Source organism: Taudactylus pleione, unplaced genomic scaffold (assembly GCF_031769625.1).
Source record: "Taudactylus pleione unplaced genomic scaffold, aTauple2 ptg000027l, whole genome shotgun sequence".
NCBI lineage: Eukaryota > Metazoa > Chordata > Amphibia > Anura > Myobatrachidae > Taudactylus > Taudactylus pleione.
The window spans coordinates 3,958,242-3,981,061 of NW_028284429.1; the positions used below are offsets into that span (position 1 = coordinate 3,958,242).

The 22,820-nt window shown below is 47.5% G+C and overlaps 1 protein-coding gene across 1 annotated transcript; it reads left to right on the plus strand.

Moving 5' to 3' along the window:
- Positions 1-11,506: 11,506 nt before the first annotated feature.
- Positions 11,507-13,942, plus strand: PHLDA2 (pleckstrin homology like domain family A member 2). Its single transcript, XM_088451765.1, has 2 exons — positions 11,507-12,225; positions 13,539-13,942. The coding sequence occupies exon 1, from the start codon at positions 11,821-11,823 to the stop codon at positions 12,199-12,201; it is 381 nt and encodes a 126-aa protein (XP_088307891.1). The 5' UTR covers positions 11,507-11,820; the 3' UTR covers positions 12,202-12,225; positions 13,539-13,942.
- Positions 13,943-22,820: the final 8,878 nt, after the last annotated feature.

Below are 22,820 nucleotides of genomic sequence, written 5' to 3' on the forward strand. Positions count from 1 at the left end.
ACGTGAACGCGCATGAACAATAATCGTTCATCGTTTGACTCAGAAAGTGAACGATTTTTGCCATCAATTATCGTTAAACGATATCGTTTAACGATAATCATTAAAAAAATCGTTGTGTGTGTATGCAGCTTAAAGCTTACATAGAATTTTAAATATAGCATATTTGTTAAGACGCCACATATACTATTTTCTTGAATTTGATCTGGAAACTTTTTTTCTTTTATTTATTGTCTTTATTATTTTGATGTACGGTGTTAATTGCTTCAATAAAAACTTAAAAAAAAAATATATATATATATATAGTATATTTCCTAGATTTTACCAAGGCCAGCTACAGAGAACATTCCCGTCCTTATCTAGGGCCCATTCAGCCATGAGTCACTAACTTCTCTACCAGAGCTAAGGTGGCTCACCTGCGTATGGGGATGGTTATTGGTTACAGGTCTTTTGTATGTTTACTACGCACATCAAACAGACGTTTCTCAGATATTACCACATCCAGAGATAGAAAGGAAACTGTAACTCTTTCTGGGTAGGGCCCAATAATGCTTTGCATAGAGAAGTGAAACCTTAGGTTAGATACATTACGCAAACTTACTTCTATACATGATTATTTTTCTCAGTATGACATTATTTTAACCCAAAGCTCAAAAAGTTAAAGCTATTTGAGGTTGTTTTAACCAATGGCTGTAATTGCCGTTAAAAAAAAAAATCATTTTCTTGGATTTTGGGATCTTAAAATAGGTGGAAAAATGGAATTGACTCTTGAAGGTTGGGCAAGGGGACGGTACTGGAACGACCTTCGCTGCAGCAAGACTTGAGGGCATTCTTCTAGCACTGAATATATCCGCTTCTTATCATCAGAACTTTAGGGGTCATTTATGAAATGCATAATAGTGGACCAGCGCTAATTATTTTTGTTCCCCTAAGTGTCTGCGTAGCTGATTTCATGGTGCGGACAAGAGCCCCAGTTCTTGTAGGGGTGACCGCAAAAACCGTCTGTCTGGCTCTTCGGGCTGACGGGCACAACTGAAAACATACTGGGGGGAAAGTGTGAAAAATATCAGTCTACAAACACTTTAGGATTGCCCCCTTTACTTTACACTCTACTCCTTACATCCTGGCCTGTTTAGCCTCATTTATCAACAGGGTATGTGACACTTTGTGCTGTGAAGGTGACTGGTGAAAGTGGGCCCAGGAATGCGCCTCTCTGCAGAAGTGCAGCTGTAAGACCTGACACCCGTGGGCATAATCTGCACTCACTATCCTCATGGGCACTGAGAGGGGAAGGGGAGCTGGTACTAATTACCTGTTTGGAGGAGCCCGGAGGGGCCCGGGTCCTCCCCCTCCTCTGTCAGAAGCCCAGAGCACAGCAGGGCTGCAAATATGTTTTTTTTTCTAAGGGGTCGTGGCCATGCCTCCTGCGATTAGGCCACGTCCCCTTAATAGCACTGTGACCCGGGACGTCTCACTACAGCCCTGCTCACTATGGTGGAAAAGTATGAAACACCCTAAAACAATGATAGGCAACCTGATAACCTTTGGCGGCCACAGTGGGTGGCCCCTGATCTTTACAGCAGCCACATATTACTCCTAAACTCAGTAGTAAGTTAAATAATTACAGTTAATCGATGAAAGAGACGCTTGTCTGTAATAACATCATCATCAGGCCCGTGGGTTGATTCAGCAAAGAACGCAATCGGTCGATTAATTCGCACTGCGCATGCGTATGCATCGCAGTGCACGTGCGCAAACTAGCAATTGCGATGGGAACTGCATATGCAGAGGCTGCGCAGACCCAGAACAGAGTGATTGACAGGAAGTGCCATTTGTGGGCGGTGACGGGGGGGTGGTTGGGCAAACGCAGGTGTGCCAGTGCGTTTCAATGCCGTTGCATGGGCGTGCAACGGCGTTGAAATGTACTGCGATACCAGACGCCTCCTGAAGTCTCGTAGCGTGCGCAGTAGTTAGCAATTCCTGAATGAGGTCTGACCTGCCTTAACTGTGCGTCTGGGTCCGATGCTACTCGATGTTACCGATTGTTTCGCTATGTTGCCCAAGTATACGGATGTGTGTAAGGGGAAGTGAGCATCCTTATGTCAGGCTGCGTTCATATCCCCGCTGATATTAGTAATGCAGTAACGTGCGTATAGGCAGAATAGCGATCGTTCCTGAATCAGGCCGGTGACACAAGTGCTAGCGATCTATAACACACAAATATGAGAACAAAGCAGGGAGGAGCTTGGCGCAGCAAGTGAAGGCTCGCAGGGCCGCATGTTGTCCACTACTGACGAGGACTAGTAGAGAAGTTGCCCATAGCAACCAATCAGATCGCAACTATCATTATCTTGTACATTCTTTAAATTGATCGATAGATACTGATTAGTTGCTATGGGCAACGTCACCTGTCCTCTTTATACATCTCCCCCTAAGGAATGTCCCACAGACACCAATAGTGCAAAATCCCCCCCACCCACCGCCGAACTCGCTGTACGCTGCGACCTTGGCCTACAAATCATGCGCATCAGTGTAAAACCAGGTTTATTCCCACAGCGACACAAGAGTGAATTTTGGGCCTGATTCAGAGCTGAACGCTCTGACCAGAGCGCTCGCTCTGAATCAGGGCCCTCCTCCCAGAAAATGGAGCGTCCTCCTGGCCGCTCGCATAGCTGTGGGTGACCACCCACAGCATATGCGAGCGGCCAAAAAGATGGTCGCGATGGTCTTGACCATCGCGACCATCGGACTTACGACGGAGACCCTGCGGTAGGGTCTCCCTGCCACAAGCCCTGGAGTGATTTTGGCTCTGTCAGAGCCAAAATCACTCCCACTGACATCACTAGTGATGTCAGTGGGGCCGGCCTCAGACGGTAGGCGTTCCCATGGGAACGCCTCCGTCTGGCAGGCACGCCCCCGGCACGCCCACCAAAGGGGGCGTGCTGTCAATCAACATCGACAGCACGCCCCCTTTGGTGCGAGACCCGAGCGATGGTGAGCCCGTCGCTCGCCGGGACTCGTGCATGCGCACGACGGAGCTCCCTCTGTCGTGCGCATGCGCAGTGGGGAACATCGACCCGCTTGCAAGCGTACTGCCTCTCGCGAGCGGGTCTGAATGACCCCCTTTGGCTACAGGGCTGCACTTTCAGTGTCTCCAATGTGAAGCCCGGCCGACCAACGCCAAGTGGGATTCTCTACATTTATGTGATAGATTCTGATAAAGCACAGGGCAGACAGAACAATAACACCGCAGCGGCATGTTTGCACCATCCGTATAAGTGTAGACCTAGAGGAATGGGTCTGGTTGGCATCTTGAGTTAGGCTGCCAATCATCTTGCTGTTACACTGCATGTTAGGGTAAGACCGATCTGCAAAGTGGCTGCAAAGCATTGGCATAGCCTGGTGACTCCGTGGCCAATGTAATATAGCTTAAGTAATAATGACACTACAATTATTGGCATCACAAAAAATAATATGACTTTCAGTCTCTGGGGGTCTATTTACTAAGCAGTGTTAGGAGACAGAGTGAAAAGTGATAAGGTTCCAGCCAATCAGCTCCTAACTGTCATCTCACAGGGGGCAGGATGTACTAAAGGAAAAATACGGTAAAAACCCTCTGTTCAAGGTTTTTACCGCATTTCCATATGTACTAAGCCCTAGCCACCATTTTTTCGGCACGGAGGGTAACGCCAGAAAAAACTGGCGTTACCCTATAGAAGCCTATGGGTGTCTTACCGCACCCCGCTCCCGACGGTTCGCCGCCGCCCTGCCGTCGCCCAACGCTAGCCCCCACACACCTACACTCCATTGTCACCGGCCCACGCTCCTCCTGGGTCATCCGCCTCCTCCTAATCTTCTTCCAGGTGCAGGGAGGAGGAGGAGGAGCCCGGGGCTTCCTGCACATGTGACCAGCAGGAAGCTCCCGGGTCTCGGAGGGGGCGGGGTCCCACGGAGACCCCGTTACCCGGCGTCGGCTATTTCGCAAAGGGCAGCTCTTATCGCAAGAGCTGTCCTTTGCGATACTAATCACATATGTTAGTACATATGCAATTAGTAAGGTTGTGGTGACTGGCGGAATGGTCATCGCAACCTTAGTACATCCCGCCCAATCTGTGTTTGAAAATTTACAGTTGGGAGCTGATTGGCTGGCACCTTATCACTTTTCACTCTGTCTCCTAACACTGCTTAGTAAATAGACCCCTCTGTCACCACCGTCCCGCGTCGGGAGCTGGAGCTTTACTCCCGCAGATAATTTTTATAAGGACAAAAATCATTGTTTCGCCACCTTTTTATCTGCGATCCCTGGTTTAAAGTGAGAGGGAGATAAAGGGTGTGGGAGGACTGCTGGCCCTGAGTCAATGATTTTTTCTTTTTTCTCTTTTTTTCTGTCAACGCCCAGAATATTGAGAATGAAATCTGCAGGGAGTCTTTTAGGTTTACAGCAGAGATCAGATTTCATCTGGGAGCAGAGCAAAGCGTGGGAGTAACATTTATTTACAGAAGAGAAGCGAATTCCAGCGCTGGGACAAGTCCATACATGTGCAGGGCCCTGTATCCCTATAGCAGGAGCGTCACAGGCCTCTATTGTCTAACAGTCTGGGCACATTTAGGATAAGTTTGCAAAATGTCGCAGACATGACTTGGAAAGAGACATAAGAGACGATGTCATTGGACATGTATTAAAGTCATTTTATACAAAAGAGAAGGAATCTGGCTAAATATCACTAGTAGTAAATGTGTCCTCTGTATTTATGTTGTGTATATATATATTATATACCATAAAGTCTTTGGAAAATGTCACCCGTTATCGTTATACTGTATTTTTTGATCCATTGCACTTATTATAGGAACAAGACGCTGTGCCCTTTTATCCTTTTTGTTTTTTTTTGGGGGGGAGGGTTATGTGACTTGGGGGATCTATGCCCCAGGATATTTATTATTTATTGAGAGTAATGTATATAATACATATTACACAGCTCTTTACAGAGAATACCTCAGTTACTCAAACCAGTCCCTGCACTAGTGGAGCTTACAATCTATGGGCCTGATTCGGAGCCGGACGCTATTTGCGCTCGCTCGGTCAGAAAAAGGGGCCGGATATTTAAATAGAGCGCTCGCTCTTTGCGGTCTGTTGATGCCTCTATGTCTGAACGAGCGAACAAAATATGCGCTCGCTATGTTGTAAAGACGCCCCCTGGCCGTTCGTATCATACGTCATCTCCGCTATTTATTAGATTAATCGAGTACATCGAAAGGCGTCTGAACTGCTCGCAGTGCTTGTGGTTGGATTTTCCTACCGCAATCATGCGAACAGTTCAGGCTAAGAAACAACCAAGTGACGTGGCCGATGACGCTGCTTTGTTAATTATGCACACCCATTAAACGCCCGCTTTGACCATTTGGCACGCCTGCGTTCGGATCTCCACTCCCCGTTTTCAAGCACCTTCCCCTGTTACCACCCACAAACGCCTCATCCTGTCACTCAAATTAGCAGGCACTTGTTATTTTGCGAACACACGATTTCCGACCGCAATAACTGGTTGGCGCATGCACATTACGACCCATACGCATGCGCAGATGTGCGAACATCGCTCGGAGCGAACAGGCGGCCGCTTACGAGTGGCTCTGAATCAGGCCCAATATTCCCTACCACATGTACACATACACACTAGGGCTATTTTTTGTCAGATGTTGATTAACTGTACGGTATGTTTTTGGAATGTATGGGAAAGCCGGAGAATCCGCCTGTGTTTGTGCAGCCACCCCCCCTCCCCGCCTACAAAACGAGACGAGCTGTCAATCAACATCGACAGCCGCCCCGTCTTGTAGTGTGCCCCGAAGCGACGGAGCTGCCGTCGCTCGCTGGGGCTCGAGCATGCGTACGCCGGAGGCGGCACATGCGCAGGGGCCAAACATCGACCCGCTCGTGATTCAAAATCACCGATGGTTTATGTCCGATGTTGGTTATATATGTATTTATTTTTTATACCATCGATGGCTAAGAACCAATGGTTCAACTTCTTAGCCATCGATGAATGAGTGGGAGCCGATGTTTTGTTTTGGTTTGTTTTTCCGGATGGGACGGGAGACCTTAGCTCCACCCTTGGAGCAGTTAAGCCCCACCCCTGTGTTTTTATTGGCCCGTGGCCTGCAGTTCTCCCCTGCAGCGGTGACCATGGCAGGGTTCAAACCATCGATGGTTCACCATAGATGGGTTGCGTGCCACCGATTGGTAACCACATATGGAATCATCGATAGTAACTATCAATGTACACCCCACCGATGGCCATCCCTAGTGCTGGAGGTCTCTGCTGGTAGTCGAATAAGCGCTATAGGATGGGAAAAGATCCAGTGCGCAGGCTCCTGATAGGACGAGTGGCGCAGATTCCTGATAGGACGAGTGTTGTGACTATCCAACCAAGAGCCAGCAGTCATGTCTGTCAGTACAGCTGGCCCTGACGCTTTCAGGCGGCACACCTGCAGCGTCCTGGCAGCGTTCCCCACTGATAGTAAAACGTCAGTCACACGTGTGCCAGCCAGACCATTACCTTCTGTCACATACTTCTGAATGAATGTGCCAGTAAACAAATGTTGGCCACCCAGGTCCCCAATTATAGTGACTGTGGGAGACGGCTGCATTGTGCAAATTCCGTGGCTCCCACACTGATGTAATGTTATGTATCCCCCTGATGGGAAACCCCTTGCATTTGGGTAGCTTTCCCATAAGTCTTTGCATGCTTTCAGTTGAGCTGAATGTATAGAATTTTTTTAATGCAATATACACAGTGTAATAATTTTATTGTCAAAGTATAAAAGTAAATGTTCTCTAAACTTTTGTGCGCCCTGAAAAATAATAATTTTGCATTGTTCTACAGTTTGCATGGTGGCTGGAAAATCTCTCACGGCTTAAGGGGTCTAATGGGAGCCGATAAGGCCGCACATGCCCAGCAAACAACTTACCTGTAATCTGCCTCATAAATCGACAATATGTCACAGTCCCTATACCAGGCTATAGGGATACATCGCTATATAACATTGCTGGAACTGCGGGAGAAATCAGAGATATCTCAATGGTAAACCAGCTTCACCGAAGCAATGATAACTTCTAGTCCTGCAGAAAACTACAGAAAATGGGATTAGATCATACTTTGAAGTTGAACAAGCATTTCAGGGAGATTGTGAAAGCAGCACCTATGAGCGCAGTGGTAAAGTGGGCGTGTACTGCTACATCTGAGAGGCGTGTCATACATGTGATAGGCGTGTACTGCTACATCTGAGAGGCGTGTCATACATGTGATGGGCGTGTACTGCTACATCTGAGAGGTGTGTCATACATGTGATAGGTGTGTACTGCTACATCTCAGAGGCGTGTCATACATGTGATGGGCGTGTACTGCTAGCTACATCTGAGAGGTGTGTCATACATGTGATGGGCGTGTACTGCTACATCTGAGAGGTGTGTCATACATGTGATAGGCGTGTACTGCTACATCTGAGAGGTGTGTCATACATGTGATGGGCGTGTACTGCTACATCTGAGAGGTGTGTCATACATGTGATGGGCGTGTACTGCTACATCTGGGAGGTGTGTCATACATGTGATAGGCGTGTACTGCTACATCTCAGAGGCGTGTCATACATGTGATGGGCGTGTACTGCTACATCTGAGAGGCATGTCATACATGTGATGGGCATGTACTGCTGCATCTGAGAGGCGTCATACATGTGATAGGCGTGTACTGCTACATCTGAGAGGTGTGTCATACATGTGATGGGCGTGTCATAAAATGACTTACAGACAACTGCAAATAAACCCCAAAGCAGTTAGTAAGATCTACGTTTTGATGAAAACACACTGATACTTTTTGTAGCCATAGGGATCATTGTGCCTTATACCTAATGCAGGAAAATTATACTAATGATCCCATTTGAATATATAGATCTCTGGATTTTTTTTAATATAACAGCTACATAATGGGGGTAAGGTGCAATCAGGGAGATTACTAGACTCTTCGGGGAGTCAGGGAGATTGCTACTATATCAGGGAGTCTCCCCGACAATCAGGGAGAGTTGGCACGTACGAGTTAGGATAATAAAGAGACCACAGTAGAGAATGAAAGTTCCTGGCATGTAACCCATTACTTTACCAGTTACACCAAATAAAACCAAGTGGAATGAAATATGGAGCTGATCACATGTGTACTAGTCAGTTGGGAGGGTAGAGACTTGTAGTGCACACTTATAACTAGTAATTATGCAGAGCCCTCGGGGAGTTAGATATAATCAGACAGGAAGATGGAAGGACTCTACCTGCGCTAAGGAGAAAACGGTAATTGGCGCTCAGTCTGTGAGTAATGGCTGCAACCTTGTCCTGCAAATTCCTGGTAACTAGATGTCAGATATATTGGACCCATGCGGTCGCTGTAGGGCACAGGTGTCGGGGTAACAGGGCACATGGCTACACTTACAAAGCGGACACAATCCTGCTTCTATGTCACATGTCCTCCAGTGGGGACCATAGATCAGGGACCATAGACCAGGGACCATAGATCGGGGACCATAGACCGGGGACCATAGAGGAGGGACCATACACCGGGGGCCATAGACCGGGGACCATAGACAGAGGACCATAGACCGGGGACCATACACCAGGGATCATAGACCGGGGACCATAGACCAGGGACCATAGACTGGGGACCATACACCGGGGACCATAGACCAGGGACCATAGACTGGGGACCATAGACCAGGCACCATAGACTGGGGACCATAGACTGACCTGACTGTTACTTTTTTTCAATTTCTGATATTATATTTATTTTTCAAGACCCCTGTTTGGCTGAGGAGCACGTTGTACAATACTGGTCCGGCTGACAGCTACCCAACTGGCGCATGATAGATGCACCTACCGCCATTCCAAATACTGTTATCGTCACCCACACAAACATGAAGATATAAGGGCCCATTTATCATTAAATATTTGCGACTTATTCCCCAAAAACGCCCGATTTCGGGGGTAACCGCAAATATTTAGCATCACCCCCACGTATGAAGGAGAGACCACAGCAGATATTTCCGATACCTGCTGCGATCCCTTCAATTCCGCTGGCAGCCGCAGCCCCCGTGGCAGGAACGTATCTATAATGGGTGCACGGTGTATGGAAAACATGGGCCCCTGGGTCCAGGGGGGCCCCGCACCGCACACCCTGCACCCATAATCTTACTTATCTCTCCGGAGTCTCACGTCGGCGCAGGTGTCCGGCATTATAAAATAACTGAAAAATGGCCGAGGCGGCCATTTTCCCGTCGTTTGTGCATGCGCAGTACAGGGAAAATGGCCACCGTGGCCATTTTCCTGGTGACCTGTGCATACACTCTAGACTCTGGGCGCACTCTAGTGCCCAGAGTCTATAACGCCGGCGCTGGCCGTGCACAGCTCAGTGCGCTGCCGGCAGCCGGGCGGGGAGGAGGGTGCCCGTGTCAGAGACTGCACACGGGCCCCCTCCTCTGTAGAAACGCCCCTGCCCCGTGGGTTTCTATGGGGGATGCGATGCTGCCAAATTTACCAACTTCCGGAATGCATCTAACGCCGCCGCTTGAAGATGGCGTTAGCCTGTTGTAGCCTACGGGCTACAATTCGCATAATTAGCCCCCTCCCCGGCAATGGCGGCCGCGCATATGCAGCACTCCGGGCACATCACAGCGACGGGTTCCCTTTGCCATACTTACTGCCATAGCTCACTGTACTGCAGTTACAACGCTAAGATCATATCTCTCGTGAAATCTGTGTTTTATTTATGAAGATCGCTGTGTTGGCGTCAGGAGCTGGTTACGCTCTTTGCTCTCGTATCTAACTCCAGTTAAACATTTTGTAAAAGCGAGAGAGATGCAGAATTATAGCGAAGTGAGGGTCTGATTCAGACCCGGACGCTATTTGCGGCCGCTCACTGGCTAAAAGGGTCCGGCTATTTAAATCATGCTCTCGCACTGCGTCGCGTAAAGCCGCCCGCTAAGTAATAGCGAGAGGCCGCACTATGCGCTCGCACCTGTATAAAGACGCCCCTTTGCCACTCGCAACACACATCATCTCCGGCAGTTGTAGGATTAATCGGGAACATCGAGAGCCATCGGAGCTGCTCGCAGCGCTTGTGGTAGCCTTTTCCCACCACAACATTGTGAGCAGTTCTGGCTAAAATACAACCCAGTCACGTGTGTAATGACGCTACTTTGCTAATTATACACACCCATTAAATGCCGTTCTAACGGTCGGGCACGCCTGCGTTCGCACATCCACATACCCGTTTACAAGCACCTTCCCCTGTTACCACCCACAAACGGCACTATCTGTCACTCAAAATAGCGGCCCGACTGCGGGCTACGGGCGAGCACTTTCCCATCGCAATGACTGGTTCGCGCACGCGCATTGCGAATCATACGCATTCGCAGATTGCGGAAAATCGCTCAATGTGAGCAAACACAGCATAGCGTCCGGGTCTGAATCAGGCCCTGAGTTTGCAGTTTCTGACTCTACATTACTAGTATATAAAGGCACTGAGGTTCTGGGTGGTATATATGGATAGTTCCTCCTTGTGCTGCTATATATACTGTATACTGGGCTGGGCACAATTAGAATCGCTAACAGCGACACATCGATACAAGTGATATCAGACTGTTATTATCTACACACTAACATCCATTCTCTTCATGTTACCGGCATTCAGCAAAGAATACACTATTCCCTGCTACCTGGTGAAAAAAAATCCGGATGAACCAGCTGAGACTGTACAAATCCAGCTATCGCCCAGCAGGAGCCAGCGGGGTGTCGGAGAGTAGGAAATGGTATCACACATCTGTCATTATGGCCCAGTGCAGAGAAGAACGTGACTGCTGCAGAACCTCTTGAAAGATAGAGTTTACCTTTATATCATATTCTAGCTGTTGTGGAACTACAAGCCCCAGCAGGGCCCACTATCCTCTGGTAACCTGTGGCTCACAGGTGGATTTAGTACCACAAATCTCAGCATGCACTGTCAGCCCTCCAGCTACTGTAGGGCTAGCCCAGGCAAGCCCTGCCAGCCTTCGGCAGTTCATGGCTCTCCAGCTGCTGGAGAACTACAGGTACCAGCATGCCCTGCTAAGCTTTGGAAGCCCTTCCAACGGTTGCGGAAGCAGTCCCAGCATGCTCTGCCAGCCTTTGGCAATCCATGTCCAGCTGTTGTAGAACTACAAGTCCCAACATGCCCTGTCAGCCTGCAGCTTGTGGTTCCACAACTGGGGGAGCCACAGGCTACATCAGCGTGATTATGGGCTGTGTGAGAGGATCCTTTCTGCCTTGCTGAGTGCAGTTCTTATGAATGAAGCTGAAGCTAATGGTTAGCAGCCTGAGGGTGTGCCTGAGTTCAATACCAGACACTGGAACAGACCAGTGACTAAGCACTGGGCGGATCTGCATTCCAGTACCCGTCACTGGAGGGGTGAGAGGGAGTGGTGAGCAGTGACATAAATTCTAACATATCTCCCCATTCTTCTCATTCACAGGCACACACCTAGGAGAGGCCACAGGCACAGCACCAAGCTCCGCTGCTCCCAGGACTACCTCCAGTAGCCCAGCTCTCACCACTGGTGACCCACCAGCAGCCACAGCACCAAGTTCCGCTGCTCCCAGGACTATTCTCAGTGGCCCACCAGCACCCAACGCCTGTCCTACCAGGACTATCCCCAGTGGCCCAGCTCCCACCACTAGTGGCCCAGCCACAGCACCTAGTCCCTCTGTCCCCACCAGCAGTGGCCCAGCAGCCAGGATCTGTGGCCCCCCAGCAGAGGATGAAGATGCAGGTCTCAGAGGTGATCATGGAAGGTGAGCTGGAGAAGAGAAGTGACAACCTGCTGCAGTTCTGGAGGAAGAAGCTCTGTGTGCTGACCAAGGACAGCCTGAGCATGTTTGCTGATGGCCAGAGGAAGACCAAGAGGAAGGAGCTGAAGTTCCAGTCCATCAAGAAGCTGGACTGTGTGGAGAGGACAGGCAAATACATCTACTTCACTATTGTCACCACAGACAACAAGGAGATAGATTTCCGCTGCCCAGATAACAGCTGCTGGAATGCGGCCATCACCATGGCCCTGATAGACTACCAGAACAGGACTGCCATCCAACACTTCAGGACCCGCCAGAACAGTGAGAGGAGGGTGGCCCCATGTGTGTGACCCCCAGCCCCAGCCGCAGCACAGGTGAGCACAGGTGACCCTCACACTTACCAGCTGGGCACAGCTAAAGCCTGGCAGAGTATGTTGGGACTTGTAGTTTCAAAGCAGCTAGGGGGGGGGGCATAGGGCACCTATGTGACAGCTGGCACAGTATGGCATGCTGGCATTTGTAGTTCCACACAAACTCCCATCTCTCAGAGTCTATGTATTGTAATATGTAGCTGCCCACCTCATGGGTACCTGGTAAAGAGCCACTAACTTCCAATTATAAGCACAAATTCTGTTTGCTGCCAGTTTTATATAGCATTGGGTATAATGTGCCAGTGTGCGGATAATTAGCTACAGTGCGGCAGCTCTCACGTGCGCGTCTTCTCCTTACACATGAGGTCTGAGGAAATCATTTTACTTGTTGAAAAATTGAGAATGGAGAATGTGACTGGTCGGTGGTTCCGCCATGTGGTTGTCTCCGATGGCGAGTCGCTGGAAGTTAGGTCAGGAAGTCGTGCAGAATTGCAGTCCTGTGCTCCGCCTTTATTTATTAATAATAATAATAATAATAATAATAATAAACTTTATTAATAATAATAATTATTATTCTATTGTGCATAAATAGCTAGGATGATTTGTAGTAATGACATGTATGGGGTAACATGTACAACAGCCCCTGCTAATCTGTTCTCCTATTTACTTTGCATTCATGAATTTATTTTTTTTATGTAAAGCATTTAATTACAAATCTGCCTCTTTTCCTATGGGATGTAGATAGAATTATACCGATAAACAATAATATTGCTATAGGATGTAGATCACAATCACACCGGTAATAATGCTGCTGACTACATTAGTTCTTTTTAAGGCAATTATCTGAGATGTAATAATATTATGAGGGAAAATTATATTGATACAATAAATGTAATAACTGACTATGGGGGTCTAGTCATACAGATTGCATTGTGGCGGGTGTTACATTTCACTATACATCGCATCAAATTGATACATTATATAGCACGAGAAATGTGCATTATATAATATATTCCACAGTGACACCGTGGATAAATCCTCCAATGAATTGTTCTCGCTAATTGAGACCATCAGACACTGCAGCTCCTGGGAATGAATTACTGTCTGCATGAGCAGCAAATAGTTCCATGTACCCTATAGTCCTAGGGCAGTGTGTGAGTGTCCTAATGGCACCATTATCCTGCTGTTACCGGATAATGACACATGTAGCAGGAAGCAGATTGTATGTCTGTATAGAATGAAGCCTTTCTATGTACAACCCTGGGAAGAAGTAACCGGATTATATATATTAATTACATTGCACTGTTTTCTTGCAGTAACCATGAATTATGGACCAAATGGAAGGAGCTGGCAGGTGGTGGCTCAGGAGATGTGGGAGCTCTCCCTAACAAGGACAAAGCAAGTTAAATAAGATTTGTTTGAGCTTCGTTGGCTGGAGCCTAACCAGAGGAGCTGACGATTGATCGACGATGATGGAAGATCCTCACTATTTGCCTAGTGTTATTTATTTATCCGCGGAAAAGCCTTACGCAATATCAACCGGATGCAACCGGATAATTTATTATATAGTACTTGTCTATATATTTCTATTTATTTCAACAGCTTTCTCTTTTAATATATATATATATATTTTTATTATGTTCATTTCAAGACCAGTAATTTCTGAATAAATGTAATTTGAAATGCTAACTTATTGTATTAAAACGTTTTTTTTTATATATATATATAAATATTTCTTGTTTGCACCTGATGAGACCTAGACAACTATATTGAGGTTTGTTAAAGTACATTGGCCCTCATTCAGAGCCATTCGCTATTTGCGGTCGTTCGTTTAAAAACAAGGGGTGGCTATTCAAATGATCCGTACGCACATTGTAGTCTGTTCACACCTCTAAGTCTGAACGAGCGAGCAAAACATACGCTCGTTTATTTGTTAAAAACGCCCCCTGGCCGCTCGCATCCTACGTCATGTCCGCTATTTATTAGATTAATCGAGTACATCGACCAGCGTATGAACTGCTCGCTATTCTTGTGGTTGGTGTTTGCTACCACAAATTTGCGAGCAGTTCTGGCTATAAAATAACCCAGTGACGTGAACAATGACGCTGCTGTTTTAAATATACACACCCATAAAACGCCCGTTTTGACCTTTAAGCACGCCTGCGTTCGGATCTCCACTCCCCGTTTTCAAGCACCTTCCCCTGTTACCACCCACATACGCCTCATTCTGTCATTCAAAATAGCAGGCACTCGCTATATTGCGTACCAACGATTTTCGCGCATGCGTACTAAAAACCGTACGCATGCGCAGATGTGCAAACATCGCTCGGAACGAGCGTACTGCCGCTAACGAGCGGCTCTGAATGAGGGCCATTGATCGAAAGGTCATCAAAGGAGTTTTCCTTACTTTTGCTTTATAAGACCGTGTCGTTGGTTATTTTGTGTTTTGTTAAGCATAGAACAGGTTTGCTTCAGTTTAATATATTAAGGGGTCTATTCATCATCACTTAATTTCTACAAAAATGAAAATTTTCACCTGCAATTGTAGAAATTAAGTTATCGGGCCATTCATGATATCTCTCTATGGGGACAGAATTCATCAAGCTCCAAAAATACAATATTTTTGGAGATTGACTGCAGGAGCATTTGCCAATCGTCAGATGGCGTTTGCTCCCGCAACCTGCTCCTTCCCTATGGGAAAGAGACCTGGGTAGCGGAGAGGGATCCTTTCAGATCCTTCCGCCCCTGTCCGTCTCCTTCCGCCGGACGTCGGGGCTCTTGTGCGCATACGTGACGTGTAGGTCATGCATTCGCACTTGTCTCACTGCCCCAATAGAAGCAGTGACAAGATTTTCGGATCAACTGTCTCCACGCCAGAGCACAGATGAAGTGTTCCGGCCCTTGCGGCGAGATAGTATGTTAATTATAGGGGTCCATTCAGACCCCGATAATTAACATAATGAATAGACCCCTTAAGCACAAAAGCTGGAAATATATATATAGATTTTTTCAGCTAGATAAAATGTATTAATATTATATATATATATATATATACACTACTTACTAAAGTGGCATTAGTCCAAAAAAAAGTGATATTTCTTACTTAAATAATTATTCCGAAGTTATTCAGTACATGCTGCCATATTTTACATTCCTAGTCAATGGCAGTAATACAATGATCTATTAATTGCAAAGTAAATCACAAATCGTTTCAATTCTTGGCTCTATGGCTTAATTTTATTTTTACATGGGGTTTTAAACTGTTTTTAAGTTTTCAATTCCGCTTTAAGTGGCAGCATTTTTATCTAGACTGTTGCTAAATCTATTGAGAATTAACGTTTTGTGTACTTACTGGGATTACTAGCAAAATGCTGTCATTATACAGGGCCACGCTAAGGGAAATGAATTATGTGGGAGGATGGAGCCCAAGGATAGTATAATGCCAGCCTTGTAAGATGCTTATGTTTGACATGGGATGTTCTGCATTCTGCTTAGTTTGGCTGATTCCTCTGCACTGCGGGCCCCCAGCTGGGAGGCCTCTCCAGGAATCCACTACTCCAGTGATTTAATGCTTCCTTATACTTGTCCACAATGTGACCTCTGACCTGCACCTTTCTGGTGCACTTTTATAATATGATATCTACTTCCTATCCCTCATTCATCCTGCTCTCCAAGCCAGGGGTAGGGTACATTTGGCTTCAGCTGGTAAGACATGATGGCACTTGTAGTCCCACAACAGCCAGTGAGCAGGGATGGGTAGGAAGTTGCCGCTCCATGTCTGGTCTACAGTGATGAGGCAACGTAGGGACATTATATCATCCATTCACTGTTTTTAGCACACCATAAACCAGGGGTGGGCAATAAGTGTCTGCCCAGCTAATGTAGGACTACAAATCCCAGCACATCATGCCACAGTTTTGCTAAACTCGAGAGGTAGTAAATGGTCACATTTTAGTATATGCCACTTTAATGATACCTAATTACAGATTGTGTTAGGGAGGAATATCTAGACAGAACAATTCTATGCAATGTTGTATATATGGTAAAGAGAAAAATAAAAAAATGGCTGCAGTCTAGGACATCTGCAAAGTTGTCATACTACTGCCCCCATTATCCCAAACCAATCACGATGACTACCACAGAAGACCAGCCTGTATCTAATTCTGGTTCACAGAAATGTCAGCTCTTGGGATTTCCAAAATAACAGAGTAGTGAGCTTTCACGCTCCATGTAGAAAAGAGTCCGTCAGAAAATCGGGACTACGACCTGATGAGGAACAAAATAAAGTTTTATCTGTTGTTCCTGATGAGACCAAGACAACCAGAGGTTCATTATAGTATGTTGGAGCAAAATTCCAGTCAACAGGTCCCCAAAGGATTCCAAAGGATTGGTTTATGATCAGCAAGGGAAATCGTTCCAAGGTGTGGGGGTACGATAAATGGCAGAGACGGTGCTCGCGTGTCACGACACAGGGTGCCGGGCGTGTATAAATGTGTATATAGGCTGGGATTTACAAGAAGAGATAAGAATCGGGCGTGACGTCACCGTGCAAGGCTTGTCACAAAGGTTGCAGGCAGGGAAATTCCTTCATTGCATTGTGCGCTGGAAGCAGTAATGCTATAATTATACACTTCATTTGCTCATGAATAGCACAGGGTATAAAGTCTACATTTCATGTAGACTATGCTCCAGTTAGGTACTAAAGCTCTGGATTCATCCTTATAGGGGCATGTATGACATATAGCACCTATTCCACCCTTACAAGTTTCATGGAGACACTTTATGAACCTAACAGAAGGTGGTTACAGGCTTCACCTGGGGCATGAATCTTCCCTTATCACAGGGCCAGGCAGCAGGTGCTATCACAGAACACGGCATATGACGGACAAGCACAGACATGCAGCCGCCTATGGTTTAGCTGGGTAGTGTATACTGGCTGATATACTATCTTCTACTCTAGCACCTACTGTACAGTTTGGGTAATGTTCATTGTGGGATGTGGTTATGAGACCACCGGTCTCAATCCTGACACTGTAATCCCGGCAAGGGATTTAACATAGGCGTCGAAATACAGATGCCTATGATAATCCCGACGCCGGAACACAGAGAGGACGCCGGACCGATCGTCCTCTGCCGGGTGAGTATACACGTAGTTGGGGATGGGGGGGTTAGGTTTAGGGAACCAGGGGGGATTTAGGGATAGGCACCCCCCCGGGGAAGGTTAGGGTTAGGCTAGGGGAAGGGGGGGTTAGGTTTAGGCACTGGGGGGGGATTAGGCTTAGGCACCCCCCCGGGAGGGTTAGGTTTAGGGTGCGGGGAGGGGGGGTTAGCTTTAGGCACTAACGGGGGAAGGTTAGAATTAAGCACTATGGGGGGAGGTTAGAGTTAGGTGCCCCTAAAGGAGGGTTAGGGAGGGAGAAGGGTGGGGATAGTATACTTACCTGCGCTGTCGGGATTTTCACCTATTGGGCTGCCAGCGCCGGGATTTGAACTCCTGGGGTGACGTCCGGCGGTCATTCTTACTGATTCCATTCCGTTTATTTTAGCGAGCTTTTCACAAAAGATACGTATTAAGCGGCAATGTAAATGGCTGCAAAGTACTGGGGCCACGGGTATGCCGAAGAGGCAATGCCACGCCCCCAACATGGTGTCAGCGGCGATGGCACAGCTTCTGTGGATGAGAATCGAATGCTGATTCATTGGATCTATCGATGGTTTGGTTCCGATGTTCGATGGTTTATCCAATGGGCCTGTCTCAGAGAAGTACATTATGCCGATGTTTTCGCAGCTGAGCGATTATCTGTAAACTGCGCGGGTCTAAGTCACACTGCGCAGGCATCAAAGTACTTTACCATAGTCACTGGCTGCAACTTTTACTCGCTATGTTACTGACAGGTTTGCAGCGTTTGGGGTAGGTAACGGAGCGGTGGCCAGAACTGAGATGTGTCGCAACCGTTATCGGGGTGTGACACGCGGCCATTCTGCGGGATCATATACTTAGAGCTGCAACAGTGGAATGATCTGTGACCGATGCTGCGTCTGTGGACGCAGATACCGCGACTTTTTACGCAGATTGTTGGATTGCCAAAGCTGCACGGGGGCGTCTCAGTACATCTCCCGGCAGCTGCAACATTTTGGTGTCTTTGCATAGTACACTGACGCAGCTGCGATGCCATTAGCTCTGAATCAGGCTCATTGTTTCCCCACCACCAATAGTAACTGTGATTATATCCCATGGTCGGCCTTCCGCCCGCCTACTGCAGTCTTCAGCTGGGCTCGCTGCGCAGGAGCAGGCGGACTGTTGCTCCTCTGAGTCTGTAACTGTGTCTTTGACATCAAGGGGTCTATGTACTAACTGCCTGATTCAGAGCCGCTCGTAAGTGGCCGCTCGTTCACTCCGAGCGATGTTCGCACATCTGCGCATGCGTATGGGTTTTAGTACGCATGCGCGAACCAGTCAGTGCGGTCGGAAATCGTGTGCTCACAAAATAGCGAATGCCTACTAATTTGAGTGACAGAATGAGGCGTTTGTGGATGGTAACAGGGGAAGGTGCTTGAAAACGGGGAGTGGAGATCCGAACGCAGGCGTGCCAAACGGTCAAAACGGGCGTTTTATGGGTGTGCATAATTAACAAAGCAGCGTCATCGACCAAGTCACTTGGTTGTGTTTTAGCCTGAACTGCTTGCATGATTGCGGTAGGAAAATCCAACCACAAGCACTGCGAGCAGTTCATACGCCTTTCGATGTACTCGATTAATCAAATAAATAGCGGAGATGACGTAGGATGCGAGCGGCTAGGGGGCGTTTTTTTACAAAATAGTGAGCGCATGTTTCGTTCGCTCGGTCAGACATAGAGGCATCAACAGACCGCAAAGAGCGAGCGCTCTATTTAAATATCCGGCCCCTTTTTCTGAACGTGCGTCCGCAAATAGCGTCCGGCTCTGAATCAGGCCCTAAACCTTGGAGAGAGATAAAGTGAACGGAGATAAAGTACCAACCAATCAGCTCCTGTCACGTTACAGGCTGTGTTTGAAAAATGACAGCTAGGAGCTGATTGGTTGGTACTTTACCTCCGTCCACTTTATCTCTCTCCAAGGCTTAGTACATAGACCAGAGCTGTAACTAGACTTTTTGGTGCCCTGTGCCAGAAAGAGCATTGGCGCCCCCCCTATATTTCAATTAGGGACATAACACACCCGAAAAAGGTCCATGGCCTCATGGGGAAGGGCCAGGAAAGAGATAGGGGAGGCCAGGAGATGCTGGGGATACAATAAGAGGAAGCTACAGGTGAGAATGCTAAAAAATAAAAAACGGACAGGCCTAAACAGCGCCCCCTGACCTGCGGTGCACTGTGCCATGGCACAGGTCGCACCACCCTAGTTACGGACCTGACATAGACCTCCAAGGCACTGCCTGGTGATGACTGTGTGCACTGCTGATTGAGTAAGCTCAGAGCATCTGGATGATCAGGTGGGTGGTTACTTGTAACGGGTGCAGCACGAGGAGTGGAGCAGTGTGTGATAGGGATGGCCATCAGTGGGGTGTACATTGATGGGTACATCAGTGATTACCATCGATTGCACAAAAACCATGTAATGTATGGTGGTTTTTGTTGCTGGGGGCATAGCGGGCCGTGGGCCAATCAAAAACAGGGACAGGGCGTAGCGGCCACTGGGGAGTGGGACTAAGCTCGGTCCCATCAAGAAAAAAAAAGCTATCAGTTCACACTCATCCATAGATGGAGGAGAACCATTGGCTTTCTGCTATTGATGCCAAAACCATCGGCCATCAACAGTTAACCATTGATGATGTTCGATGGCCTTCACTAGCGTGTGATCACTGTGATCGATGTTGAGCAAACAGCAGAGCAGCAGCCAGCCCAGTATTATTAGCAACTGGAGCAGTGAGTTGTGTAGAAAAATTGGAAAACATCGAGAACCATTGATGTTTCGGAAACAATGTTTAGTGGCCAACATTTTCTTTCTACAGTATGTCTCATTCCTATCTGTAGATGGGGGCCTAAAAGCCCCAGCACGGCACATCCATGCCCACACTACGTGGCCACACCCCACTTTGTGATGGGACCTGACATTTCTAATGGTGGCAATGCTGAGGTGGGTGGGACTTCATGAATATGATGCAAATGAGTAATTAAAGCCCCTCCCACCGATTGTTTTCTACCTTGCCTCAACGTCCCCCGGGAAGGAGGTAGGAGAAGTGTGATATAATGTAACAGGCACAAAAATGTATAATAGGCTCAGCAATGATCTGTCACAGCTCCATCTATTGGCCGGAACTAACTACAGTCTTCACAGGGGGTGTATGGGTTATGGGGTCAGAGGTGAAAGAGGGTGCTCTGCTTCTTTGAACATGCCCAAAGCTCTGTTCGGGGTTTTAGTATCTAAATGAAATAGGGATGAACATTGTATACCAATATATTCAAAATATTGATAATATATTCACGTTCCAATCTTGGTCTGATTTCCAATCAATGTAATCAGATCAATAATTGCTTCCACTTTAAAGAGTTGTCCTGCATTCTTTCAGTGAACAGGATCTATTGTGCAAATGAGCAAATTATTCCACATAAGATTGACAACTCCCTCCCAACCTCCCATGATTTTTTTCGTGGTGTATCGATTTGCCAGTAATAACTCCAAATCGACCCAAAAGATCATTACAAGCTCTCAGGGGTCTATTTACTAAGCAGTGTTAGGAGACAGAGTGAAAAGTGAAAAGAAAGTGATAAGGTACCAGCCAATCAGCTCCCAACTGTCATTTTTCAAACACAGCCTGTGAGATGACAGTAGGGAGCTGATTGGCTGGTACCTTATCACTTCTTATCACTTTTCACTGTCTCCTAACACTGCTTAGTAAATAAACTCCTCAGATTGTTATAACCAAAGTGAGCTTCAGTGAGTGGGAATTATTGTTGACCACCCACAGCTATAGCGAGCGGCCATGATGATGGTCGCGATGATCAAGACCATCGCGACCATCGGGCTTGCGACGAGACCCTTGTGGTAGGGTCTCGTGGCCGCAAGCCCCAGAGAGATTTCGGCTCTAACAGAGCCGGAATCTCTCCACTGACATCACTTGTGATGTCAGTGGGGCCGGCCTCAAACGGTAGGCGTTCTCTTGGGAACGACTCCGTTTGACAGCCATCCCCCCGGCCCGCCCACCAAAGGGGGCGTACAGTCACTCAACATCGACAGCACACCCCCTTTGGTGCGAGACCCGGAGCGACGGAGTTCCCGTCGCTATCCTGGTCTCGCGCATGCGCATGACGGAGCCGGCTCCGTCGTGCGCATACGCTCTTGGCCACCATCGACCCGGTTGAGAGCGCTCAGCGCTTGCGACCGGGTCTGAATCAGGCCAAGTCTTCTATACAGCTAATGCAGACAAAAACACTTTAATATGGGGCCTACCTAATGTAATGTAAGCTCCTTGTATAAAGGATCGCTAGACTTAAGGTATCAGTTACCTTGTGTAACGTAGCTAAATAACACCATTCACAAACATATGTAACAGTTACAGGAGCTCACCCTAATGTAAGGAACTTTAGTTGTAGCGATTGTTAGGAAGATTCGTTCTTGGGCACAACAAACTTCCTGTCCCCAAGTCTACTGAAGGGCATAGACAGCTGGTCCCTCGTCTCGGAAATGGAACAATAGCTGGCACTGGGACATTGCGAAATGTACATAAATACACAGTAAATACTGTGACAATAAGTTCAGGTTTGCTTATGCTTGGGTGGAGCAAAGTCACCCAGGCGTACACATGGCTAAGCACACTAACAGTACAGAGAGGGAGTCCCTACATGAACCTGCTCTTATTTCTGTATTAGCAGCACAGAGAGATATCTTCCCAGCAAAGCTGCCTTCTCTGCCCAGTGCCGGAACCTGGGGCTCATTCAGATAAGGCAGTCATTTGTATACAAGTTGTGCTGCCCAGATAATCTGCTATGACTACATGTATTAGCAAATATCTGCCATTAATTGGATTTAATCCATACTCGGTTGTCTCCCGGAATGTCTGGAAGGCTCACAAAAGTCCAAAAGTTCTCCCGAGCCAGCCTCCATGATCCCTCACCCGTTACCCTGTGAAGTGGGCATTGTACAGCATGGGTGGACCCTAATGATGTGACCTGCCATGCTACGCCCCCGCGCCTCCTTCCTGGACGTCACTTCTGAGATCCCCAGAGGGAACTGTGAAAAATATTTGTAGTCTCACAGCTATATGATTTTCCATAGTCTAACATGTTACCATGAAGTATACCCATCGGTGATGCCTCTAGCACCTAGTGCACGGAGAGGGTAACTATTGCCCATGTAATCCCCACAAATACATTCTAGGTGATCTGACTGACATACGTTATAGCCGGCGATGGCATAACTTTCAGATAATATATTCAGGGTTGCCTTAACAGCAATGTGGGCCCTGGGCAAAGCAATGCACTGAGGCCCCTACCCACCCGTTCACGGGAAAAAAATGTAAATGGTCAATAAAATGAAACCCTCCTGCATGCCCATCAGACCTCCCACACATGCAGGGAGACTCTGACTGGTCTGAAGCCGGCAGATGAAGTGAAACTGGG